At 41.3% G+C, this 27308-nt stretch overlaps 1 protein-coding gene across 3 annotated transcripts; it reads left to right on the forward strand.

Annotated features, from left to right (window-relative positions):
- The first annotated feature begins 306 nt into the window (after positions 1–306).
- On the forward strand, positions 307–26228 carry appl1 (adaptor protein, phosphotyrosine interacting with PH domain and leucine zipper 1). Of its 3 annotated transcripts, none has more exons than XM_088915557.1 (22): positions 307–508; positions 6036–6134; positions 7978–8037; positions 9059–9130; positions 10201–10288; positions 10988–11029; positions 11448–11506; positions 12126–12272; positions 13260–13342; positions 14143–14301; positions 14928–15116; positions 15807–15849; positions 17829–17885; positions 18305–18396; positions 18771–18953; positions 19358–19407; positions 19609–19783; positions 20506–20542; positions 20956–21102; positions 21989–22039; positions 23826–23915; positions 24120–26228. In XM_088915557.1, exons 1-22 carry the CDS (start codon positions 455–457, stop codon positions 24267–24269), a joined length of 2127 nt encoding a protein of 708 aa, XP_088771683.1. In that variant the 5' UTR covers positions 307–454; the 3' UTR covers positions 24270–26228. The 3 variants fall into 3 exon arrangements, with proteins under 3 accessions (XP_088771683.1, XP_088771682.1, XP_088771684.1); XM_088915556.1 differs by having other exon boundaries at positions 310–508; positions 19355–19407; XM_088915558.1 differs by lacking the exon at positions 18771–18953 and having other exon boundaries at positions 310–508.
- The last annotated feature ends 1080 nt before the right edge of the window (positions 26229–27308 follow it).

Genomic DNA, 27308 nt, shown 5'->3' on the forward strand with positions numbered 1-27308 from the left:
TGTTATTCACAGTGGACAGTTGCAAGTCTCATGTGGTGTATGCCGTCAATAAAATTATCGTCGTTTTCCTTTTTACTTCCACGCAGGCAAAATCATAGAAGTAAAGCGCTAAATCGGGAATAGTGAAGTCACTGAACGTAGGTGATCGCCATCTTGGCTCCATATAAAACGTATAGAATGGTATACTATTTCTTAGAGCCAAAATGGCTTCAATTTCGCCACCACTGTCCACTGTCATTACACTGTGACGTCAAGTGAAACTAAACAAGGAAATGATATAAATCCGGGAGATTATGTTCCCCAATCAGAAAAAACCGAAGGCGGAATTTCCGCTTCGGGAGAAAGCTGGGTTGGGTGTTGTGGATATTGTTGGTCTCTGGTATTCTGTGGGAGTGATTGTTTATTGTCACTTTTTTTTTCGTTTTTTGCATTCACTTTAATATAAAGTAGAAATATGCCTGGGATTGATAAACTACCGATAGAGGAGACATTGGAAGATAGTCCGCAGGTAATGGGAATTCAAGTTATTTTATATGAGTACAAAAAAAGACTGTTAGTACGGTAAAAGATTGCAAAATACAGTTTTACCTTCCAATATCTGAAAAAATCTGATCACATATATTAAGAATCTTGGCTTGCTACAGCTGTTAGAACAAAATTGCTTTTCCAGTACAGTCAAACCGGAGTTTGACAAGCACCATAATTGAGATTAGCACCGCATTTTTATATACTGTAGAAATAATACAATAATAGCATGTTAGCTATGTGTGTTTATATGTGCATTTATACAGTATGTGTACGTTTGACACAGCTGCCTCTTCGTGTAAATACGTATTAAAATTAGGATTTTCAGAAATGGTCTCTTGCAGCGCCGTTTACTGCTAATGACAAGAATGTGATCGCAAATTATTCTCTTGGCTCGTTTACCCTACTAAATCACTTTTTTATGAAGAGTGAAAAGCGTCTTTTCCCGGCTGTGTTCTTTCTCTTACTAGATAACGTTTGATTAGCCATTATAAGGTAATGGTTTGTGATTTAAAAAAATTATGTGCATAAACACGAAGGGACGAAAAAGCTTCATTGAGTCATTGAGTGAGTCATCCATCCTTATTTCAAGATTCCCTGACAGAACAGAAATGCAACAATCCAGAATAATACGTGTTAACTGACAGGATTTTTTTAAAGTCAGCCTATTGAGGTAGTATTCTAGCAGAATGCCAGATGTCATGAGGATAAGTTGTTTCCAAGTTATGACGTGACGTTGAAAATATTATGTTATCTTTCTTTTAAAAAAAAAAACTGGTGACAGTGAAAGGCAATTGTATCGTATTCGTTTCCTGAAGCGTTATTTTCGTTCCACTCCGGTGGCTGGGATTTCTGGGGCGTGTTCTTCACAAACCGGAGCTTTAAATCACAGATTTACCCCCAACTATCGCGTCACAGCAACGTGTCAAGAACTGAAGCGACTTCATTTGGAAAACCGTGCGACTTTGAACGACAGGAAGCGATATAGCCTCCTAGATGAAATCATTTTATTCTTTGAACCTTAGTCCTCTTGAGAGAGCTATATCCCCGGCTGTTTATACTGCCAGAGCTCTACAACCACCCTTTTTTCTTTTAAAACGGCAAATATAATATGAAAGCAGTTATTGATCATGCATTCTATAGAGTTAAGTACAGACTCGGTTTGCTTGATGTATTAGGTTTGTAACCAAAGGTTCTTCCTCAACTGCCACACCTTAAATCATATTGTTATGACGGTTTTAAAGCTCTGTGTGAATTCGCCACATTCAGTCTAATAAAGGAGATGAGCATGAAGCAGCAGTCTTACTCTTAAGAAATGGCTGTACTTAATTTCCCATCTAGCTGTTACTAGTGGTTGGTTGAAGCTGACTGGATATTATTCACCTGTCCCTGAGGAAGAGTGTGGCCTTTGTCACAAACAAAACTGGAGCCTCAAAGCAGCTCACGGAACACCACAAATTTACTGAAGAATACTGTACTGTATGTTCCTTTTCCTAAGCAAGATATATTTTTTCTTGTTCCAAGAACTACCATTTCACAGCAGCTAAACCTATTTGGAATTTCATAACCTGCAGTCTCTTATATAAGCCAAACTCTGAGGCAGGTGTTTTGTTACAGTTTCTGCAGGAGTCCATAAAACTGAGAACGAGCCAAACTGCTCTACAGTGCCAGTCTTATTTGCTTGCATGGCATGAATCATGAGCTATCGCTTTTCCCCTCTGCTGGTTTCACGAGTGCTCTGGCAAGCTAGAATATTGCTGGTTCTGTTTGCAGGCCTGAAAAGGTCATAGAAAAAAATTAAAGGTCCTGTAAAAACCATTGAAAGCTATTGGAAACATTTGTACAGTAAATTTGTATACAGCTATAGAGTTGTATAGCAGGTTACTGTGTACTGACAGAACCAGTCCAACCTGTTGTACGCTGTTTTATAGGCCAGGGACAATGAAAATCCCTGAAAAAAAAACCCAACATTGAAGTGTCTTTGGGGAAAAAAGGATCTTAAGTGGAAGTGTAATCCTTAAAGTTTAGTCTTTTTTAAAAATATAGAGCATTATCTAATAAAACGGAGTATTTGCACTAACCAATTAGCTTGCCTTTTCATTTTAATGTTGTAACTCTGTTTGATTTTTTAAAAAAAATTCTGCTTCATTGAGTTCAGTACCGCACTATTTTAGTATTTAACACGAAAAGGCAGAATTAAGAGAGTGACATCACGGTCAGGGCGCTGCGCTGATCTTTTGAAAGTGACGTCACGCTCTTGTAGGACGGAATCCGCACAGTTCCGTCTGTACAAGTCCACGTCCGCGCGCTGCGTGACGTGACACAGCCGCAGCTGCGCAAAATCTCTACACGCAGGTTTCAGAAGCAGCTACGACGAGCTCACGAAAGAGATGAGACGAAGATATAATAATTTTACCGTGGTTTTCATCTGAATTCACACTCGGATCACATAACCCCTTTCCTTGTGTTGCCTTTTGCCTCTCTGCTATATACATACTGTATATTAATAATATTGATTCAGTGGAACACTTGGAAGATGTTCAGGAATTCTCTAGTTTTTTTGTGTTTCTCTGAATAGTTGTGAAGCTTCTGCATTTTTCTTGACACAGGCCTTCACTTATCCTTTTCAGTGTCAGGCGTTGCCTGTGAATAATTACGTTTTGCTGCAGAATACTGTACAAGCACAACTTCAAGGCCATTTCCAAATTCAACAATATTTTAGCATGCCACAGAGAAAATCTTGCCTGGAATCTGTGTTTAATTTTTAGTCGTCTCCTTCAGCTGCCCATAAAGCCTTAATTATACCACAACAGGTTAAGGTGGTATTTACTTTTGTGGGCCTCAGTTAAAATACTGTAACTATTGGTTCATGATTGAACCCTGGCTCTGGTTGGCGAGTCTGCCTTCGAGCTGCCCTGTTCTCTATACACCTCCTCACTGTGGCTGTGAGCATCACTGGGGATGCTCTATTTTCTATTACAGTGCGCAGATTATCCCGGTAGTCATAACTGTCGGCCGTATAGCTGAAATATTAAACGTAAAATGAATACAACTAGTGTGGTGTATCCGGAGACAAGTCTTCTGTTTTGGATTCCTGCAGCTTTCCAAGGCCATATCAGTGTGACCTCAGTTGGTGGGCTCACCTCTTCCTTTGTGGCTGAAGCAGTTTACTATGGTCTGTAATGAGCTCACTCTGTAGGATGTTTCGTACAGTAGGTCCAACACAGCCTCCTTGGATTCACTTAGTTTTAATATTTCCACGCAGACCTGCTCTTACCCACAGGCACCTTTTTTTTTTGCGGCATACTTCATGTAGATGTCTCGAGCGGTCAGCAGTTTTAGGTCTCGGCCCGGTGGCGAGCGCCCCTGTGCTGTTTGTCCTGCGTTGCCAGGGGCAGAGGGGAGCACAGCCAGGCTCTGGGCCACAGGCCTCAACCTCGGCAGCCAAGCTCCTCAACTACTGCAAAGGCCTTTTGTCTCTTCTCTGCTCTTTCGGTCTGGGTAACGGACACTACCTATTAATTATCTAACTTGTCGATAAAATCACGTAAATCGATAATATCCCTTCATTTGCGTTTTCCTGTTTCTTTATACCCTCTTGGCGCCAGTTCTCCCTTCCTTGCATATCACCAGTTTCTTCTCCTGAGTGACGCCAGTTATCTCTTCCTACTGTTTCCTTTAACCCTTTCTGGCCTGAATTTCTGTTTTTGTTTAAAAGTAAGGAGCATTCACATAATGTAGGAATGCTCCCTTTGATGGAAAAATAACTCAGTTGTCATCATGCATGCTGGGATAGGCTCTAGCTCCCTCATGACCCTGTATTGGATAAGGCGGTTAGAAGATGGATAGATCGATAATTTTCTTGTTGTCCGAGATTTACAGACATTAGGATGTAAAAGTTCCAACAACTCTCGCTGCACCTATGTTAATAGGTCATCCATAGATTTTTTTTTTATTTTTATACAAAGTGGGCAAACAGTATGCAAACACTTTTATATTTATATCTAAATTTATAGATCTAAATTTTATTTATTTTATTTATACTAGATGCATACAATTTTTAGTTCTATGCCTTATTCAAGGATGATGAGTGAGACACATTCACAGCCTAATGACTCGGCTACATTGACTCCGAAAGTTCAGTAAAAAAAAGTGTTGTAAATCCCCCTCCTCCCATTTTTTTTTTAATTCACACAAAAGAAGACTTCGCTGAGCATACAGATTGCATGTGGCTGAGATTCAGTTTTTTTAAGTGGCACACTGTTCACGTCAGGCTCTTTGGGAGATGAACTCTGGCCAATGTCTGCTTTGATTTTGCAGTCTGAAGTCATTGCTCACTGCAGATCTTCCCCTTCCTCCTCGCAGTTTTGCAACAAAGAGATTTGTACTTTCTTCAGTGTTTGGCTGCTGAAGGGACAGTCGTGTCCAGGTCATGTTGGAGTGTGTATCTGGTCGTTTCAGAAACAGCAAGTGCCTTTAGCCTTTGAAATGCACATAAATGTTATGTCTAATGAAGGTGAAACATTTATTAAACATTTAAAACTGCTCTTTGCCATCCGAAGTACGGAAACTGCTGAGAACATATGGGATAATTTCTAACAAGCAAGTAAATGTATTTAGTATCACACTGAGAAGTTGTTTTTTTCCCATAGTTTGGCAATAGGAGACAAACCCTTCCCAAGCACTAACTACAGTTCACCAGCACTGAGATTATACATTAAATTTAGCCTTTTGCACACTAATGGTGGTTCCTTTTTAAAACCCTTCCCCATTCCACAGGAACTTTGCCCTGGTGTTAATAGTTATGGGAAGAACATGTCCTCTTTTACTGTATTGAAAACCTGGAAATTTTTCACAGAATATCAAGACCACCTAAGACAGGAAGGAAAACCGAATGCAGTCTCAACTCTGTGTGTGTAAACACTTTGCCCAAACTTGCAAATACGTACCTGAATTACACCATTGCTGTGTTTCCATCTATTGCTTAAGCAGTAGGGATAAAAATGTTCGTCTTGGATTTTAGGTGTGTTTAACTAGTGCATTTCTTGAACTGGGGAGGGGTATTAGTGTTGCACTGGGTCTGGTTGTGTTTTGTTCAATTCGTTCCCTTCAGAGCATTGTACCAAAGGGTTTCCTACCTGCAGTGGTGTCTCCCAGTCTGCCAGGAAATATTTAAATGGGATAGGGAGTCAGAACGCCCAAGAGCACCTGATGCACAGAACAAATGCATTAAAATGGCTGGGGTCTTGGGTTCCATTCCTGGGGTGCAATCTGTATGGAATTTGTGTGTTTTCCCTGTGTGCATGTGGGTTTCTCTGGGTGCTCTGGTTTTCAACCACAGTCCAGAAACAGAACTGGTTGGTTCTGGGAATATTGGCTCTGGTGAGAGTGTGTGTGTGAGAGTGTGTGTGTGTGTGAGAGTGTGTGTGAGAATGTGTAGTCCAGAAGTTTCCGTCCAGGAGCTGTGCCCATTCCCTCCTGCTTACTGCTCTTGTTTTTCCCCGACACAGACCCGCTCCTTGCTGGGGGTGTTTGAGGAGGATGTAGAAGCCATCTCCAGCTACTCCCACCAGCTGTTCCAGGCCATGCAGAGGATCTATGATGCCCAGGTGAGACAAACCAGCTGCACAGCTGTGTTCAGCTAGAAGCGGGGTAGCAGTTGTACTGCAACTACAATATTGGTTGAAATGACAGCCATGAGTGCTTGGAACACGAGTGGCAATAGTAACAGTTGCAAATGCACATCTACAGTTGAACAGAAGCACGTTACTTCCAGCTCAGGTCAGCTTGCAAAAACATCTTTTTGGCAGGCGAGTGAGTTTATGGCTGTAGTGCTGGAACAGTTTGTGATACCGTATGAGTGTTATTTGCTGTTTCATGTGTGTTATAAACGGCGTGAGGAAAACAGGGTGAGTTATATCCCTCGTTATCTCATTTTAAGGCTTGAATGCCACATTACACACAACGGTACAAAGCATTAGGCATTTAGTCTACAGTTTAGAGTTCTGCCGCTGAGCAGGCAGACGCAAACAGAGGGAAACCAACTCGACAGCACACAGAGCGCCAACTCTCACTTTCTAAAATGATGGGCTGCAGTGGGTTTGACTGCAGCCTCTGCAGCATCATTATTATTTTTGCTGTAACCTGCTGTTACCGAAAGGTTTTTACTGTAGAGTTCGTTTCAGGACTCTGAGAAATTACCCAGTTCTCACTGCTGCTTCTGACTTCCTGATAAAAACCTTTCTGTTGACGCAGAGCCCCAAATATGTACAGTGAATTCCTGAATTTTTAGTAGTTGGATAACAATAACCTTACAAATATCGGAAACGGTATTTTAGTAAACCCACTTCCTCACTTGCTGCAAATTGCTGTTATTAGCAAAGGTGTTTAATTCCTTTGTCAAGCACTTTTAATGTTGCTTCCCAGCCACACCAGACACCAGTGCTGCTGTCGTGCAGGTGGGGCATCTCCTACTCCAACAGGAATAGCTGCATTTTAAGAGAGCCTGTGAAAGTATGTTTATTTTGAATGAACTCTGATTCTTTGGCATGAAACAGCAGGTGGTGACTATGTGTCAGCTGAGAAGGCACTCTGATCAGTCCCTACAATGAGTGAGTCCACAGTTGCAGCTAACTTCCATACAGTGTATTTATAACTGCACTCTAGGATTCCTGCAATGATTCCACAGCCATCTGGTGTGAACAGCATCCTTTTTTTTGGAGCAGATCATTGCAGCAGCTCTGTGCCAGAAATATTCAGTTCAGTTAGGTAGAAATGAGATCAACACAAAGTCACACAATGCAGACTTCTCTTCTAAGATTTGCTAAGCAAATACCACATGACAGTACAAAGTACATCTGGTGTAATCAACATCTGTTTGTTGGTACTGCTTCCTTGTCTGTTTGTACCTGTGCTGTGAGTGACTACTAGACAGCTCCCATCACCTGTTGCCTCATCATTAGTAATGAGTGCTGGCCCAGTTCTAAAAAGGACGTTAGTGCTGTGCTGACCTATGCTGATATGATAATCACCTTTTAATTTATCATTGCATTCAGTGTCTGTTGAATCTCTTTTCGTAGAGAGACCCAGAGGTTATGGGTGGGGCAAGAACCAGACTTTAGCACTAATTAAGGTAAATTATAGGGTTACCACCCCTGCTTGTGAAAGACATGCAGTGGAAAGCCTAATGCTCTCAGTGTAGACACCTAAAACTCATAAAAGGCACCTTCTGCGCCTCGGGTACTACTGTGCTGTTTCAGGCCGAGAAGCGATTGTGTCCCCTCCAAATCCAGTAAGACCAGTGCTTTGAGATAACTAATTTTCCTTAGATGTCTCCATACTCAAGTACTGACCAGGCCCAGTTACTTAGCTTATTAGAATCTAGTGTACTCAGACTACTGCAGCAATGGCACACAGTACCCAACAGTCTGGTTTACATTTTCTGTCTTGCAGAATGAGCTGAGCGCTGCCACTCACCTCACTTCGAAGCTCCTGAAGGAATATGAGAAACAGGTACAGCCAGTTCTCAGGATCTGGAGCGTCCATATCTTTTTGAAATCCTTTGAAGTTAAATTGTATACAAAATTATTCATACCTGTAACTTTGTTTTTCCGTCTGAGAGAATAACTTACTTGCAAAGAACAGTGTTTATAGGAATAGGTAAAGGTTTATTCCATGCTAAAAAAGAGAAAAGAGACGTCTTGACACGCCTGAAAAAGGCTCCACAGCCAAAACGTCTCTTTTCATTCATGGAATAAACCTTTACCTGTTCCTTTGCAGCCTACACATGCTGACGCAGCTCCCTACTCAAAACATGTTTATGGTATTATTATAATATCATACAGTATTATGAAGAGGCCAACTAAACCTAAATAAAAAATATGCAAAAATTCAGATTTACAGCATACATATTAAACATCAAGGCCTTTTTTAACTGTTGGCGTTCAAATAGCTGCTTATGAACAATGGTGCGGTCAATGAAAATGTCACAGTGTGTATTATTTTATTAGTACACAAGCAGCTTGTTCATTTTGAGCCACACATGCATTTAAAGTACTGTATGTGCATTATAGAAAATATAGACAAATAATACACACATACGGAGCTCTCTCCTGTTTGTGAACATGCATAATATCTGGTATAATAATAGTGTTTGCATTTTTATGGCAGTTTTCATCACATACGATTTTTAAGTGCATTATCTATATCCACCTCCTGCACTGCTGGAACTTCATCCCCCACCTGAGTGAAACAGTGGACTAGTGAGAAATTGCTTTGCTAAGCGATTTAAGGTGGTGGGGTTTCGGGAGGCCAGATTGTGCAGCCCAAAGTGAATTTTAGACACCTTACAAACAGTGGGATGTCTTAACATTTCATCCAAAGGGCTGCACCTTCTGCAAACCAGGGTTCCTGGTCTCGGTACTGGAGCACTGGTTAGGAGACTCTGGCCCAGGTGGAAGGGAGCTCTGCCTACTGGGACACCAGTGGACAGGACTGTGTCTCATGTACTAATGGTCTCACTGTGTTCCGGCAGCGGTTCCCCCTGGGTGGTGATGACGAGGTGATGAGCTCCACTCTGCAGCAGTTTGCCAAAGTCATTGATGAAGTGAGTCTTGTCCTGCGTCGTTCCTCCAGAGGGCTAGTTTATTTGTGCCAAGACTTTACGGAAAAGGCATGGGGCCAGATGTGTTGAACAATTACCACTGTGGAAACGATAGATCTTTTGTTTTGGTAAGGAAACAACACCACCAAGCCATAAAGTATCAAATAAGCCTATCCTAATTGAAGAGTTTGCAAAGGCCATTCAAATGGATCTGCCTTAAGTATCTTAGTTTTATAACATTAGGAAATTGTTTTTGTGAAGTTTCCATACTCCAAGCATAGACAAGAATACCTTGTGTAGGTGGCGTATATTACGTCATACTGCAGGCTGTATGAAGGTTTTCAGCCAGTAAATAGTTGACAAGGCCTTACTGCAGTAGAAGCACATTGAGTAATTATAGCAGCACAATATTTAGAATGAAGTATGTCTTGCATCAGACGAAAGTTCATTAACGTCAGTAAGATTGAAGTGAGCTTGAGGCTGAGAGCATTGATCCTTACAAGTGGCCTTGATTGAGTATCAGACCTTAATTCAAAAGGGGCTTTATTGGCTTGACTAATCATGTCAGAACTAGTGTTTTGTCTAATCAGTGGATACAGCATTTACTGACACACACAGTACACATACGCAGTGCAAGCGAATTAAGGTCTGAATGGTGAGTGTTACATAGGTGATAAATCTTTCCCTTGACTTTATTTGTCTCATCCTGATATATTCTTGATGGATCCCAGTCAGTCCGCTTCAACAACTTGATGATTTTCATCACATTTGTTCTGTAAAAACCTGCCTTCTATTTGCAGTATATAAAATGTGCTACTATACTCAGTTACTCTGTTCAGGACAATCTTCAAGTCCTGGGCATCTTCCCTGGGCAGGAATGTGCTTTTTGTAGCATGCTGACACACAATTGTACGCTGTAATCTGTCTGAGGTCTTACCTCATTGTATAATTTTAGTTTAACTTCCCTTAACTTGGAACTTTTTTGCTTTCTACAACATATCCTTACCAGTTTGTTTGCCTGCATGTGATTATGATGTCTCGCACTCATGGAGTTCGCCCCTCTGTGCCTACAGCTCAGCTCCTGTCACGCAGTCCTCTCCACACAGCTCGCAGACGCCATGATGTTCCCCATCACACAGTTCAAAGAGAGGGATTTAAAGGGTAAGTTGACAGTGTGTTCGTGTCCTTTTTGGAACTTGCTGTGAACATCACGGTAAAAGCACAGTAAAGAGCAACGTGGTGAGAATGTGGTGATCAAATTATAGTAGAGAAAAATAACATGGTATAAACATGCTACAACATGGTGAAACTATATATCTACTGTGGCAGTCTGTCATAAGGAAAACCTATGTCATGAAGAACATACAGTACATTCTGTTGCTTTAGTCTTCCTTTAAAGTTAAGCTTGCTTAGCACTATGAACAAAAGATGAGATCATCAATGCAAAGCTACCCCTAGCTCAGCTATACCAATTATGAAACACATTCTCTTCGATGGTTAGTACACGTTCCTTATTATGTCATGATTGCAGTCTTGTTTAATAGTTTCACTCGGGCTGTCGTGAAAATGGCATGCTATTACAGTATATGAACTGAAGAAGAACAGTACATGGCTTTTGTTCTCCAGCTCAGTCTTGCTATGAAAAATAAACACCTGCTAGGAAAACTGCTGGTCTCCGTGCCAGGGACTGATAGTGCTGGTGAAAGGGATGAAAGGAACAGAGTGATTTTAAAAAAAGCAGAAAATGGGTAAAAGTCAGTGTGTGGTTATTTAAATGCTTCAGTGATCAATAACCCTGATCAGCCAATCAACCCTAAGACCGTCTTTCCAGTTGCTAATACACTTATGTTGCCTCTGCAGAAATCCTCACTCTTAAAGAAGTGTTCCAGATTGCCAGCACTGGTGAGTGCTAATGACTGACTCTTCTTGTTAGGGTCCTGTTCATTTTGTTTTGTGTTGTGTTTGTGTCTTTATCCCAGCTGCTTGGGCCTCACTATAAGGGCAAATAAGTCCAAATAACTGAGCACTGATTCAATTAGAAGTATCGATTAAATTAAAGCTATAAATTCTGTTCCTTGGCAGTACAAAGTAGAGGTAATTGTGCTTAGATTCAGAGCTGCCTTGTGCATTTGTGACCTTTTTAGAAATGTAGGCCTTTATGTCGACTTCAGTTCACTTTTGTACCCCATACTGTTACTATAACTACAGTTTCTTGGCTCTGGTCAAGTAACATTGATGAGCAATACGCAAAGTGTGAAGAGTTTGTTCCAAATATTTCAGGCGCTTCAGGCAAAACCTGTTGCTGTTTTTTTACTTTCAGACCACGATGTGGCCATCAACAGATACAGCCGCCTCTCCAAGAGGAGGGACAATGAAAAGGTTTGCAGGACCTTTTTAGAGAGAACTAATGTAGTTTTGCACTGATCTGCAGAACAACTCGTGTTTTCTGTGTCCTTCAATGTAACTGTGTGAAATTCTCATCTAAAGATTGTGTGTATAAATCACACATCTTGCTCTTTCACTCTTTTTACTTCAGGCTGGTTAAAGCAAACAGAGATTACAGGCAGCATGACTTTCATCGTCCTTGCAGAAGTTAGACATACTGAACCATTCACTCCATTTCATTTCTGAGTTTAGGCGTAGGTAGTGTGTTAGTTGTTTGATAAAATATTTGCCCTGGTTTGGAATGAGCAGCTGCGTGTCTGACCAAATGTGATTTTTTTTATGGTGACTTGAAAAAAGTAACCAATCTTGAGTGAATAAATCACTGTAACTTTAAATCTGTGATGACGAAATTTTCACATCACGAAATAAATAAATGTCTATAGAGTGACTAGCAACGACCGTCTATCAGAGCTCTCTCAATGGGAAATATCTGTCATACTGCAGAGGTGTATTATATGTGGGGACTATTGTGCTGTCACCACTAGACGTAGACATTGGATATATCAGACATCATGTGCCTACCGTAACCAGTATCCTCGCTCCTGTGGCTCAGGTAAAGAATGAGGTAATGGAGGATGTGTACACGTCCAGGAAGAAGCAGCACCAGACCATGATGCACTATTTCGGCACCATCAACACTCTGCAGTACAAGAAGAAGATCGCTCTCCTGGAGCCTCTGTTGGGATATATGCAGGCACAGGTTTGGTATTCCTTTCGAGAAATCTTTGGATCCTACTGGAGTATAACCCCTATACCCACAAGAGTGTGTATGGCCTTACTTAAGCAGAGCCTGAGTTGGAAGTAGCTCCAAGTACAAAAAAAGCAGACCCAACCTCAGCAGTATCTTATGCCTTGGTGTATATCAGGGCTGACCCTAATGCTAATCCAGAAGGCAGATATTAATACCACAAGTACAGAAACATTGTGGAAAAACAGAAATACTATATTATACTTGTATCTGGGGGTGCTTTATTTAAATATGACACACTGCTGTTTAATAACCTATATTCAGAAATGTCTTTCATGGAAACCATGTCAAGTGAGCGCACAATATAGAGCCAGATGTGAACCTTCCAAGAGGACTGAATGCGTTTTTGGCTGTAGGAGATGGTAGCGAATCCTGCAGATATGGAGCCGCAGCTCCCCTCCCCTGTTTTCAACATATTGAAGGATTTGCAGAAGTACGTGTTTAGAAATCAGGAGGAGAGGGATATGCTATGATGCTGCTGCCCAGCGAAGAATCCTTCAAGTCAACAGCGGTGTTCTCACAGACGTCAAATAAAAAATTGAACAAAAATACAAAGGTGTAGTTCACAGTGTCACATGGCAATCAAAAGAGAACAGCATTCTGCTGCCAATAGATTTTGAGGGAACATTTATATTTCATCTCCTACAGAAGTGGCAGTCTGTTGCTATACATCATTGTATCTCAGGAGCACTACTCATTTTTCTTTTATGATTTGCCAGTTCCTGTTTTAAATCTAGGCACACATTTGTCTTTCATAGTGGAGGTGTTGGTTTGTAATTCTGCAGAGTCCTAATCACCATGGGCTACCCAGACAAGCCCAGAAAGGACTGCCCTTTCTGTTTTACACAATGTGTGTTGCTGTTCTTTCCAGATGGTGTTGTCAGCGTGTCTGAGCAGATATTGTGAAGAGTTCCTTATCCCGTGTCTCTCTTCCTCCAGATTAGTTTCTTCAAGTTGGGCTCTGAAAACCTCTCACAGCAGTGGGAAGAGTTCTTGTCAAACATTGGAACCAGTGTGCAGAAGTAAGCGTCCCCTCTCTCTCTGGGCTGTGGCAACAGAAGCATCTTCTCATTCGGACTAGAACAAGGGTTTCCAACTCTGGTCACAAACCTGTTGTGACTGTTACAGGAGTTTACAAGTTGAAAATAACATTCACTGTACACTCAGGTTTAACATAAAAGTATTGCACCATCATTTTATACAGCCCCTGTCATGACAGGTTAATTGCCTAAGAGAATAACCAGTGCAATAATGAAGTTCAAAGATTGAAACTCCTGGTGGAAAATCTCAAGAAGGGAATGAGAAAATAGTGTAAGCTTTGAGGGTGACACAGTGATTCCCTTCTTGAAGTTCTTCTGCTTCCTTGTAAGGTCATCAATCTGCTGTTCCTTTTCAAGAATGACAGGAGCAGAGGTTGAGAGGGTGGTGTCACAACAGCAGCCTCATGTGTATCCTTCAAGAGCAGTCTAACTCGGATAACATGGAATGACCCCTCCTCCCTTGAACACAAGTCTAGAGGTTCAGGTCCATCTACCTTTAGAAGGCCTGGGTGGTTTTAGGCAGGTGATCCTCTCATTACTGCAGAGCTGCAGTCTGGTAGGCTTGCTAGGTCTCTAACTTGCCAGACGTTTGATAAGAGCAGCAAAGGTTTGCAGCAAAGGTTTAGTTGGTCTAAGTTAATCATTCCACACAGATCATAAGTGTGGAATTTTAAGTGTCCTTCAAAACCTGCCAGATTGTGGCCATTAGAAACCAGAGTTGCAGCCAGACTGAGGCCTTGTAAGTTGAAAGTGACGTCTTGCCTGTGTGTGGGGGGTCTCAGTGTGCGCAGGGAAATGGACACAGAGGTGGATGTGATGCAGCAGACAATCCAGGACCTGGAGGAGGCCAGTGACTTGCTGTACATGCCCGATCCTGACCCCGCCAAGATCCCCATCAACAGGAACCTTACCCGCAAGGCCGGGTACCTCAACATGCGCAAGTAAGAGCTGGCTCCCAGCTCGCTTTCTGACACAGGGCGAAGTGACAACCATAAGTGGGTCTTCAGCCCTTCCAGGCTTCAGAGACCCAGACAGGACCTGATCTCTGTTCCCCGGTCCCCATAGAAAATCAAATACCTTCTTGTTTTACAGCTGTTTAGATGAACTACAGCCCAATGGGTTTCCAGTTCACTGGGCTCATACTTATTTTGGGAAGTTTGGCTGCTGTGTAATTAATATAATAAATAAGCTGAGGCTAAACCTGAGGCTGAAGAAACCAAAGAGGAACATAGTTCAAGTAGGTAGCTGCGTCGGCATGCATAGGTTGCAAAGGAACAAGTAAAGGTTTATTCCATGCTGAAAAGAGAAGAAAAGCACAAAGTTTCAGCTGTGGAGCCTTCTTCAGATCTCACCTGAAGAAGGCTCCACAGCCAAAACGTTGTGCTTCTTTTCTTCCCTTTTCAGAGGAAGATACGTGTGCTTTTCATTTCTCGGCGTCATTGAGGTCCGCTCGGTCGCACTTTCTGTAGCTTCACATCTGTAGCAGTTAAAGGTGTTTGCGGGGGGGGTGTACAGCTCTGCCCGCCGGCTTACCTGGCCCCCCTGTGCGTCTCTCTGTGTGCGTCAGCAAGACGAGCCTGGTGTCGTCCTCCTGGGACCGGCTGTACTTCTTCACGCAGGGAGGGAACCTGATGAGCCAGGCGCGGGGAGACGTGGCAGGGGGCCTGGTGATGGACATCGACAACTGCTCCGTCATGGCGGTGGACTGCGAGGACCGCCGCTACTGCTTTCAGATCACGGCCTTCGACGGGAAGAAGTGAGGAGCGCGGCCGTGGGAAACATGTCGGTCTGAAACAGCCACAACAGGGCCAGTTTTCCCTTTTGGGTGCTACTAGTGTAATTCTTGTGGAAAGGACAGAGTAACCTCCATAGAAAATAACTTTGAAGGACTTCAGGCAGTAGACCTTGTGTCTGTATCCTGCTCTCAGTTTTCTCCTGACTTTCTGGTTGTGTGATTCAAGTGAATGGCTTGTAACTCCCCCTGTTAATTTTGAGGGAAAAAAAAAGTCTATGTAGTAACAGAGGATAACATTTAGCGTTGACGCATAATAATAGCCGTTCCCTTTTTGTCTGTCTCTGAAACTCAATTAAAGGACAATTAACTGTCATTATTCGCAATCGAGCTGTAAGTAGTTAATCTGGAGGTGGGTATGGGATGGATTGAATCAGAGATCATGATAGATGAGATCATATTTTATGACTTGCAAACAGTTTTAGGGTCTATAAAAGTTACATTGATTTGAAGTCATTCCGACTCACCAGACTTTATGTGCCCTGTGTATAATTCCTTGTTTCGCAGGCACTTTGTCGTTATGTGCTGCCCTAGTAATAAGTGTGCTGTGACTGCTGCCGTGCTGCACTAGAGACTTGTTGAGAGCCATTCTGTGAGATTCCTTGTTTTAACCGAAGAGGGGGAGGTGCTGACCCCTCTTTCTGTGTGTTGCAGAGTGGTGATTTTGCAGGCAGAAAGCAGGAAGGACTGCGAAGAGGTAAGGGAGAGGAGATTTTTGCCCTGGGCTTCTCCAATCTCGTCCTCCATGTAGAGGTAGTCTCCGACGCGTCTTTCCGTGCGCCAGGATAAGGGGGCAGGAGCTGTTGCTATGGGAACACACGGAGGGTGCCACCTCCCTCCAGTTTTAATTCAGTGACTCTTTTATGATGCGTGTTTGACTCGTATTGACATGAGTCAAACAAGCACACAACCAGATGTATCAATCCCAGACACAAGACTGAGCTGTCCACACCGACATAGGGTTCAAAATGCAGGGTTAAAAAAACTGAAGGAGTACAAATACTCTTTAGAGCAACTCCGCTGATCTGAGTGCTATGCTATACATGGATTTCTTAAAGAACACATTCTTCTCTACCCCTAGTAAACCCAAGGTACAGGCTACACAGCTGTATTTTATTTTTGGAGTTGTACTGTGTTATGTTATGATAAACTTGCGTAAAATCCTAAAAAAAAAATAATAATACTGAAACTATGACAAAGATAAACAGGTCGTGAGACCCACCGCTGGTGTTTATGTGTAATATAAAGCCAGAATGAATAAATATTATTGTATCTCGCCCAGATTATCTGTAATATTGTATTTACTGGAATTACAATATTCTACTTTGCCTATTAACTTTCATTTTCAAGCACAGTAAGTCATTTATGTGTGTGCTCTATGTGTTTGTCATAGTAGAAAAATATTGTTTCAATGCATTTGAACTAAAACCCTAAAATAGTTTTTTCTCAGTTAAAATGTACTCCTCAGTATATACCTGATATGTGCAAGAATCTGCATGTTGAATGCATGATTCCAGAAAACGCTGCTTTAATGTTCTTATGGCAGGAATGATAAAGGCTTCGTGATGAGTGCTTGTCATGAATTCAGAGACCAGTGCACAGCTATCTTGCAGAGCCAGTCTCTTTAACTTTCCAGTTATCTGGAAATAGAGACTGGTTATTTCCAGTTTTCTGCTGTGTCTCATGTGATTCATATGAGAGAAGTCAAACTATGTTTTAGTTTGAGTTATATACACCAAAATAAAGTTTAATAATCTCAGTGGATCAATGCACTTTGAATTTGTTTGTACTTCTGTCTCAGCCAGATGACTTTCCTGAACTCTTTTGCTGATTTTTAAAAAAACGTTAAGCAATCTTTAATTAAAAAAACATATGATCATAAGTAAATGCTTACCCTTTTTTTGTGAATAGATGGCTCAGGTGTTTAAAGTATCCTGTGCAACACATCTAGGCCCGTTTTGGTTTTGTGAAACAAGTACACATTGAACAGACCCTGTTCTGTGGTAGCAGATTTGTAAACTGACCTAAACACTTTTGTAGAACTACAATACTGACTGTACTAGACCTGTGACAGTTTAGTAGTGGCTCAATACGTAACACAAAACAGCCAGTAGTTTAATTATATTTATTAATGTACATTTAGTTTTTCAAAAAGTAATATGCCCACGGCATTTTTTTCTGGAGCGAGTGTTTTTGTTTGATGTAAAAAAATAAGGACAAATGACTAAGCTAAGAAGCCAAGGACAAGCATGTAAAGACATACAGTATAGAAAAGCAGCAGTTGATGATATAAAAAAATGTCTTGCTGTGTCTTTGGTTGCACAGCAACCAAACCAGTCTCTTTTGAATATAGATACATTGATATGGAAATAAGAGGAAAATGGTTGGTTTAATTTTCAGTGTTCTTTTACATTATATAACGTACACATGGATTAGCCTACATAAATATGCAAAGTACTACAGGGATATTTTTTTCTACATTAACCATCACATTCTGTATTTGATTGCTTAATTTTAAATAAAGTTAAACTTAGTTAATAGTTACAGGTGTATGAAAAGTGCCTTCTTAAACTGGCTGTGAAAGCAAGGCTTCCATCTGCCTTATTTAATTACGTTTCGTTAAAAGCTTTACAACTAACTACTAATGGCTGTTTTCATTCCACTCTTGTCCCACAGTGGATAGCGACAATTAACAACGTCTCCAAACGGATTTACCTCAGCGAAAACCCAGAGGCAAGTTTGCATGGTTTTAGTGTGTTTGTTTTCTGCAGCTTGTTTTGTCATTTTGCTTTAGACTTATGAAAGATGTAAAATGGGCTGTGAAGTTTTTTCAACCTATTATTTTTTCCACAAAGCCTTCATTCTGCTGCGTTAATTCAGGAACTGGACACTTCATCCTGTGTGTTTTCCCAACACAGACACAAAACATTTAAATATTTTTGCACCTTGTAAATGCAGTGTTTCATATAATCCATAAACACATTTGTTTCTGATGTCCATGCTGGTGTACTGCACATATTTTCGAGGAGGAAGTCTCCTCGAAAGCTCCGCCACATGTGTCTTAGTTCTAGCATGAAGTATGTGAGTTATTGGGGCTCAGTACAGGGACTACTGCGCCGGTCTGTGTTGTGAGGTTTTCTCTGCTCTGACAGGAGACCGCTGCCCGAGTGAACCAATCAGCGCTGGACGCTGTGACGCCCTCGCCCTCCTTCCAACAGAGACACGAGAGCCTGAGGCCTGCCTCGTGAGTCCTCGCCCTCTGACTTGATAGACAAGGCCTTTCACACCGTGGCCAAAACACAGCAGGCTAGCACTGACTCAAAACATTTCTAGCTTTTCTGTGACTTATACCACCCCATATGCAGTATGTATGATGTATTTTGTGTTAAACAAAATATCCCTGAGCACAGGTTATTTTGTATGTAAATACACATGAGTAACTTATTGTTGAATTTTCTGAGTGGGACGTCTAATGTAACGGTGTCCCCCAACTGACAGATACTTTGAACTTGGGATTCAGCCTCAGTCAGGGTTTCCTAAAGGTTAAGGAAAGGGGGCGGAGGTTGAGGAGTGAGCGACGTGTGGATTGCAGGACCTCACCCCTCGGTCTCCAAGCAGGCACGGCCGTCACAAGGCCTCTCGGACGAGCAGCGCCAGCTCCGTGGGCTCGGAGTCTCCCGCTGTCTCAGCGCTGTCCCTGGATTCGCTGGTGGCCCCGGACACGCCCATCCAGTTTGACATCATTTCCCCCGTCAGTGAGGAGTACGCTGGGCAGGCCAAGAGCTCGGGACAGGCTGGCAGGTCGGGGCTCCCAACTCCAAAATGCAAGCTGTTGGGTCAATTCATTCACTCCTTGAACAGCTCCGTTCATTTATATTACCAGCCTTCGGTGACTTTTGATGGGTGTAAGACTGCACATAGCAGAGCAGAATAACTACAATGCTAACTTCTGTATTTTTGCCTGTTTGAGTGCAGTAAGCGTAATTCAGCACTCAGTAATGTTAAATATCACACCAGTATATTTACCAGTAAATCTAATGCAAAAATGGAAAGTCTTACCTTGTACGTGGTGCCCCATAGTATTGCTCCTGTTGTCCTGTTTTAGGATTACACACAGGGACTTATATGTAGATGGATATACTCTGTTATGCACTGCGCCCTTGAATAATGGCATATTTTGTTTTTGTACCCTTTCCTGCAAGAAGGACGAACCCATTTGGGGAGTCAGGAGACACCCCGAAAGGGGAAAGTGAAGGTGAGACTCTACCCATCCAGTAAGTGTTGACTGCTGGGAGTGTAGCTAGATCTAAGAGAGGCGTGCTCAGCGAATGCTTGGCTTGTCATGGCAGATGACATGAAGAGAAACATAAAGGCACAGAGCAGACATTTCCTGGTATTTTTTCTCTTCCGTCTTTGACTCTGTGAGTGTGACCGGGCTTGTCTTTGCCGGTTTCAGACTCAATCCTCCACCAGCTCTACATTGTGCGCTTCCTGGGCTCCATGGAAGTGAAGTCCACAGAGAGTCCCGACGTGATTTATGAGACCATGCGGCAGATCCTGGCCTCCCGCGCCATTCACAACATCTTCCGCATGACGGAGTCCCACCTGCTGGTCACCTGTGACTGCCTGAAGTGAGTGCCCTCTCTGGTGCTCTGTTGAATTGGTGAAAAGTTTAGTTAGGTCTTCCTACAGACAGCTCCAGGGGTTTTGTTTTTTCATGAAGAAAAGACATCTTTCCACACACGTCTTGCTGTTAATGTTCTCAATGAAGAAGTCATCATTCAAACCATGTGGGAGAGGCACAATTTTGGTTGAAAATGATCTGCCCTTTTCCTCAAATAATATTTCCATTCAGTTCATTCATCGGGCAGCTGCACTTAAATAACTTCACTACACGACTTGTTATGCATTTGATTTCAGTCATTATTTGTAATATCCCTTTATTCTTGTTAGCTGTGTTATTGTGTCATCTAAATAATTGTGTTGTCCTTTTATTTTGCCTTGCTAACCAAATAGTTTGACATTTTCTGCACTGACTTCATGTAAGAGAATGGGCTAAAAATGAATGACACATACTGCATTATACAGCGCCTGAGGGCTTCATGCTATCATTCAGTGGCAATGGGTTTCCTTCACTTATCTCCAAGCAGTGTCAGTGCAGAATCTAGCACAGGTGAATCCTGTGTGTACTATCTGATTGCAAGGTCACATTACAGATCTCTGGGTTTATTTGCTAGAAAGACTGGCAAGAAAATACCACTTTTCTTTGCCATTGGTCCATATGGAAATTCCAGTGACTCTCCCTTCATCTTGTTCAGATCACGTCTCACATTATTCTGTTTTTGATCCGCAGGCTTATTGATCCTCAGACTCAAGTGACACGGCTGAGGGTAAGTATTGACATCACTCGTGTACACGATGTTTTATTGAAATGTCAGACCTTGTAAATAACAGTGTATTCGGCATCGTTGCATAACAGGATTCAACAGTCTCTCTTTCTCTTCAAACTGATGTGAAAGTTGTTTCTCATACTGAAATCAAGTGGTCTTAAAGAAATGCCTTTTTTGAGCGTGATTTTGAATGAGGTTTTCGTAGTAAATAGACATTCGACTGTTGGACTCCAGTCAAGAAAGAAGTAAAATCACATTGTCTGGTACCTTGTGCGTTTGTCCGATTGATGTTAGGGAACTGTTATAGCACTGAGTCTGTCTTCTGTGTAGTAAAGGCTTTGTAACATCATTGACACTCAGAGAGCAACTGTGACATGAACTGCCATTAACTGAGCTGCTCTGTCTGTGCCCAGTTCCCTCTGCCCAGCGTGGTGCTGTGCGCCACCCATCAGGAGAACAAGCGCCTGTTCGGCTTCGTGTTGCAGACGGCAGGGGGGCAGCGAGACGGGCGGCCGGTTTCCGTCTGCTACGTCTTCGAGTCCAACAACGAGGGAGAGAAGGTGCTTGCCCAGCTTTGCAGCTCTTTTGTGACGTCCCCAGAGTCCTGCTAGAAACGGAATGAAAAAGTTAACTCGCCCTGCCGTCCTTTAAAGACCTAAACACAGAGAAGGAGATGTATTCCACTGTGGGCGGTGTCCTGAACTCATTTGTTTGCAGTATCGACTGGGTGCTTAACCCACAGTGTGTGCAGACAGGGTTCTGTCCATGTTCATTTTCTCACAGCCTCTATAAGATAAATAAGATTTCAGGTGTTGAAATGGTTTAAAAAAGAGCAACTTATTACTCTTCTCCTTAAGAAAACTGTTTCAAATGTTAATATTGAACTAAAGGTAGCATAAGTTCTCGATTTTGTTTTTTTTCTAATTCAATGCATTTAATTCCGGTTCTTTTGTTATAAACCCCACTAATTTGGAAGCAGCAATGGTTTCTCTTCCTTGGCTCACAATTACAAACCATTTACAACCACACACGAGGGTGAAGTGACTGAGGAAATGCAGACAGACTCTCTTGGCCTTTAAGCCTCTTACCTTTTCGCACTTTACAGTAAGGTAGCACCTTATCGATTGGAGGAGAGGCGCGTCCCTCACTGACAGCAGTGCGAGCCTGCAAGGCCTCTGGGGGGGGCGCTGTTCAACCCCTCATTTGTCTCTTTAAAAAATGAAGGTCAAATTTAGTTTCTCTTTCTAAGTATCAAAAAGAGACTCTTAAGTCCTGTGTTTTGAAAGTCTGTCCTTCACTGTCTTACTACTGCTGTTGATAACCACTTGATCAAGGGGCTTGTACCGTATATTTATCCAGCCTGTGTTGTTTTTTTTTTTAAAACAGCTTTTAGTCTAGACTTAGGGGATGGAACAGATATTAAACCCTTTGTTTTGTTATTTACAGATCTGTGACAGTGTGGGGCTGGCCAAACAGATTGCCTTCCACTCAGAGATGGTAAGAAGACATATATTCAGATAGACTGAAGTTGCTGTGCTGTGTGTATAAGAAAACAGGATTGCAGTGCACCTCTAGAACAGTTGTAAAACTTGGGCTGTGCTAGTCCAGCTCATAAAATAGAAACAGTATTATTTCTTTACCAAGATCTTTCATTCTAGAGGATCTCAAAGTGTTTTTTTACTGATACTGGGCCTCGTTCGTTCACCCCTAAAGTGCCAGGCCCAAGCAGCCTCGATTTTAAAACTGTCAGGCCGTGAGTGCCCAGGTTCAGGATTTGAAATCTTCATCTGGAAAACAGCCCCTGGTGCCACACATTGTGCCCCTACTTGGTGTCATACTGTGTAGTTGGAAACCGGTATACATCAGGGTTAGTGACCATAAAATCGTGATGCGTCATAAAGCAATGTATATAGAGGAAAGTCTCCCCATAAGAATATGTATATATTGAGGTACATGACTGTATGAGTGTAGACTTTTCCTAATGAACTTGAACTTTATTGCCATATGTAACCGGTACATGTACTGGTACAATGGAATTCTTACTTACAGAAAGTCTCTCGATTGTTAAAACAACTGTAAAAACACAAAGTGCAGACAGTGCATCAAGACAATATACAAAAAAACAGTAGACGATGTACAAGTAAACAAGTAAACAGTTTGAATGTTAACAATGCTGACGTGTAAACAATGACTGGAATGTGCAATAAATAAGAAATCATAATGAGGTAATGACTGAAAGAGGAGGGCTTTTCCCATAAGAATTAATGGAACAGAGTTGGGTTTGGGACTGTACGTTAGATGGAGTGTGTTTTTGACTTACAGTACAGTACAGAGAGTCCCATTAGAAGTCCACATTACATTCCTAAATAATGCACTTTATACCGAACTGACTTAGGAGAAAATGCAAAAGAAATAATGTCATTAGCTTGAGATGTGCTCTTAACATACAGTTCAGACATGGGTGTTGACATTTAATACCAAAATAAAAAAGTAATAAACAGAAATAAATTATGTCGCCTTTCGAATTATGATCTGTCGTCAAAATCAAGAAAGTCATACGCTGCTACAGGTTCGATTTTATTTTCCACGCATGTCATGCTGTTAATGTTAATGATCAGTCCACTGGCTGGATCAGAGACGTACTGCATGGTGGTAAGAAATCAGCTTTGATAATGGGGCTTTACAATTCATAGTATCAGTTATGTGCACCAGCTTTTTTTACCAGTGGAATTTTTAGTGTTAAATTGTGCTCTTTGCAATATGTTTTTTAATTTCCAAAACAAATGCATGCATACACCTCCTATGTTGCTGGCATTTGGTGCCTTAAAAAATGATGTAACTGCAGGATTTTTTTACGTTAAGCTTCTCAGTTCATCAAAGACGTACAGTAGATGTGAAATAATGTAAAGCCATGTGACATATAACAGGGTCCGCTTGTACCAGTTTGTAATTTCCTGTCCTAGTAGATGGGTGCTATCTTCTGATCTTCCACTTTCCCATCCAAGAATTAACAAAGCCTTGCCTTGCCCAGTTAAGAGGCTTAATCAGAGGACACATATTTTTTAAAAAGCAGTATATTTAAGACTGCAAACAGGAAAAATGTCTTTCTGGCAGAGTTGGTGTGTTTTCACAATATGCTGCCGAACTGTGGTAGAATCTGCTTTTTGAAAAATTCTTCAGGTATGTGGTCATGTAAGCGCACTGGCGATCTGCAGAGGTCAGGCGTAAGGTGATGTAGCTGCAGATATGTGTCACTGAAAGAGGTCTGTTCTTCACTCAACAGGAACAGAGGGCATCTCAGAAACAGAAGGAGCTGGAAAAGGCCAAGGAGAAGCAGCAAGAGGAGCTGAGCAAACAGAAACAGATTGAGAAGGTAAAAGGCTGCAGCCACAGCACCACACACTCTCCTATTGGCTTATTCATCAGTAATCGCTAATCCAATAATCTTCTGTAAATTGTGACTTGAGTAGCATTTTAAAATGCCATTGTCCTTTTTCTAGTGCAGAATGGTGGTAAATGCTAAAGTGAATCTGGCTCTAAGTATCTGACACCTACAGTGCTGTTCTGTGATCCCCAGGACTTGGAGGAGCAAAGTCGCTTGATAGCTGCTTCCAGTCGGCCCAACCCAGCCAGTGGTGATGGACAGTTTGTAGTGCTTAGCAACAGCCAATCAGAAGACAGTGATGCAGGAGAGGAGGGGCGAAAGAAGGGCGAATCAGAGGCCTGACGTCTTCTGTAAGAATGCAAAGAGACTGCCTAGGAGTGTCTGTAAACAGAACCAGGCCTGAGCACGCAGACAGACTGCAGTGTTCCAGCTTGACTGCGTTGAACGCTTTTTATCATATTCCTGTTAACTTTCGGAGAGTGAGTGTGACATTTTCTATGCTGTAAAAAAAAGAAACTAACAGAAGGATCCCGATGAATGGTGAGCTCAATTTGGGAGCTCTCCGTGTGATGTTTTTCTTTATATAAATCCAATGTTTTATATCAGCTTCTTTACAGAGAAGATATATAATTGTAAACTTTTAGTGTAAGCATTTTTACTCTGTATAAAATAAAATAATGCAGTGCTGAAACCTCATCGTACTAAGGAAAAAAAAATCATTTTTTGTAATTGCACGTGTTGAAACAATGACAATTATAAAGTACTCTAATGTATGAAATACTGTAGAATTAACTAATATGTCTTCTGTATGTCTGTTCCATTTAAACATAAGCAACTGCATGTGCTGCTGGTTAGATTTGCCTGGAAGTATTGATCATTATCTTTGTTATTTAGCTAATCAAACACTTAACAGCTGTGAAGTTGTTTACCATGAAAATGCTAAAACAGGTTGAAGAGTGACTGACTTTTCACTCTCTCGAATCTGGCCGTTTTTTGCTGCCTCTTCCATTGGTGTGACAACCTGAGTTCAGGACGTTTGCTAAGTTAAGTCTGGAGGTGATTCCATTTCCTTTAGATAGCGGTTGGAATTGTCTGATCCTGGTGACTTTCTGCTCCGTGCAGATTCCATGCCAAACTGGATCATGATGCAATGGAGGCACCTGAAGTCACTACATGTTGCCGCTTTTTAACAGCGGATGCAAGTTTTCACAGAGATGGTTTGCGGGAAGACACTAGGTAGAGAGAGAAACGATAATAAGGATGACCTGTGGTTGGGTTCTGAAAATCTGTTTGATTTTCAGTGCTTTTTTCAGTGTTGGCTTTTGGTTTTCATTTATACAAGAGCAAATGAAATCTAGGATAATCTTGAGACTTGTTCTGTTGGTATTTTTTTAACAAGGTTGTCAGTTGGGTTTGATGAAACCAGTTGATACTGTCAGGGAAAAAACTCTCCTGAGATGCTTAGATGGAAGAAATCAGGCTGAAACCAGATGTGTCCAGCTTAGCACTCCTAAATTTCTGGGCAACATCAGCAGTTTGGGGTCACTCCATCCAAAAAGGCAGTAAAAACCGAAGCTTAAGGGAAGGATTAGTGTTGTGGTGTTTTCTGTTTTCCTCCATGTGTATGAGTCACAGAATAATAATAATGTATTTCTCAGTTGGCAAGTGTGTTTTGTGTTTGTTTAACACAGGAGCAATGAACTAAGGTTCCTCTTTTGCAGCATTTCTCGACATTTGATTTAGACCATGGCCTTTCTTTATTAGAGGCGCGGGGTTCAATTTTACGGACTAGTTTTTGAAGTAGATCAAACAAAGTTTGGGAGACAAATTAAGTTTTATTGCCTGTTTGTGTAGATTTGTATGTACAGGTGCATTTTAGTCTTCAAAAAAGAATGGTGAATTGTACAAATGGTTAATGAACTGAACGTCAAATGTCATGGGAGCCCTTTTTTGTTGTGGCAAAAGGCAAAAGCCATGCTTCATAATCTGGCATAGTGTTTCTTCCTGCACCTGTGAACAGAAATATAGAAATATTTTAAACAAAGGGGAATGTTGTTCATAACTCCTTCATTAAATCAAGTGTATAAAAGTTTTTTTTTTTAATGTTCCGCCAGCCTGGGTAATTCTAATCATGTAATGGGATTTTTTGTCTTAAACATTATTAAAAAGAAGAGACTTTTAGGGGAAATGTTAAAATCAATGCTTATCAGTTGTTTCATTCCTGTTGTGCTCCCTAATGGGTTGGTGTATACTGTGGTAATGGAACAGTGGGGTATTGTAATAAATGGCTGTACTTGTAAATTTGGGGCAGCTGCAATTTGTGTACTAATGTGTACTAAATATTGTCTGCTATTTACTGTAAATGTGTTATAAAGCTAAAGGAAGGAACCCCATAAGAACTTGAAAATGTGCATCTAAATACATGCGCAGAGACAAAAGAGCCTGTGGAGAGTACAGTGAAAAAGCTTTTATCACTTTGTGAAGCATTGCTGTTCATCGGGCCAGCAGGTGAATGAGCAATACTCACTTTAGCTGTTCATTCTAACTGACTTTACAGGGGAACCCATTATCATTAAAGAACCCCTATCCTGTGTAAAACAAATATTTTAAAACTCATCTGAACTGTTCAGATTCTTGCTTTATGCATCTGTGCCTGTGGTATAGAAGACATTTATCATTGTAAGATGCATATAACAAAGGAATGTATATTGATGCATTTGGAGTATTTCTGAGACTGTGTAATCTCTGTGTTAAAGCTGCTTATTTTAATAAGGCATAGCAGTCCATATGTAATAGACATTTGTGGTATTGGCACTTTCTATATCCATTCTATAGTTACCTGCATCTATTTTGATACAGTGATAAATGGAATTTACTGTTCTACTTGATTTGGTTGTAGACTGCGATATGTCAGCTATCCAGTTTTCTAAGTCCTGCTATATTGTTGAAGATGGTCACAAAATATATATATATATTGCAATTGCTAGGAAATCAGTTGCTTAGTGTCTGTTTTCCAAGGCTCAAGATAGTCCCTCCATCAATAATCAGTAAACAGCAGGTTGAGCCCATGCTACAGCAGCACCACAGGACTGAGAACACACTAGTGTTCTCTCCCACTGAATGGGAGGCCGGTCTATTGGAGAGCTGCATTAATTCATTATTCATTCATTCTAATTCATCTGCATGCTGGCTCATAGTGTATATAAAACCACATTGATAGCCTGGACCTAATGCCTCAAATGAAGTTTTATTTTAAAGGTTCTTTTTTTTTTCTTGTGAAAAGTGTAATAATTCCTTTTCATTTCTTAATTAAGTGTTAATTTAATTAACATTAAATTAATTTTAATTAATTAATTTTAACGGAGGGGAACTCTGTTACAG

The sequence above is a fragment of the Atractosteus spatula genome, chromosome 5 (assembly GCF_055471065.1).
Source record: "Atractosteus spatula isolate fAtrSpa1 chromosome 5, fAtrSpa1.hap1, whole genome shotgun sequence".
NCBI classification, from domain to species: domain Eukaryota; kingdom Metazoa; phylum Chordata; class Actinopteri; order Semionotiformes; family Lepisosteidae; genus Atractosteus; species Atractosteus spatula.

Excerpts from the sequence above, each read along its gene's own strand:
- appl1 (XM_088915556.1), top strand. The coding sequence starts at position 455 with ATGCCTGGGATTGATAAACTACCGATAGAGGAGACATTGGAAGATAGT. Across the intron at positions 6,135-7,977 it reads AGAGGATCTATGATGCCCAG|AATGAGCTGAGCGCTGCCAC; the intron begins GTGAGACAAACC and ends TCTGTCTTGCAG. Across the intron at positions 22,040-23,825 it reads TTGCCTTCCACTCAGAGATG|GAACAGAGGGCATCTCAGAA; the intron begins GTAAGAAGACAT and ends TTCACTCAACAG.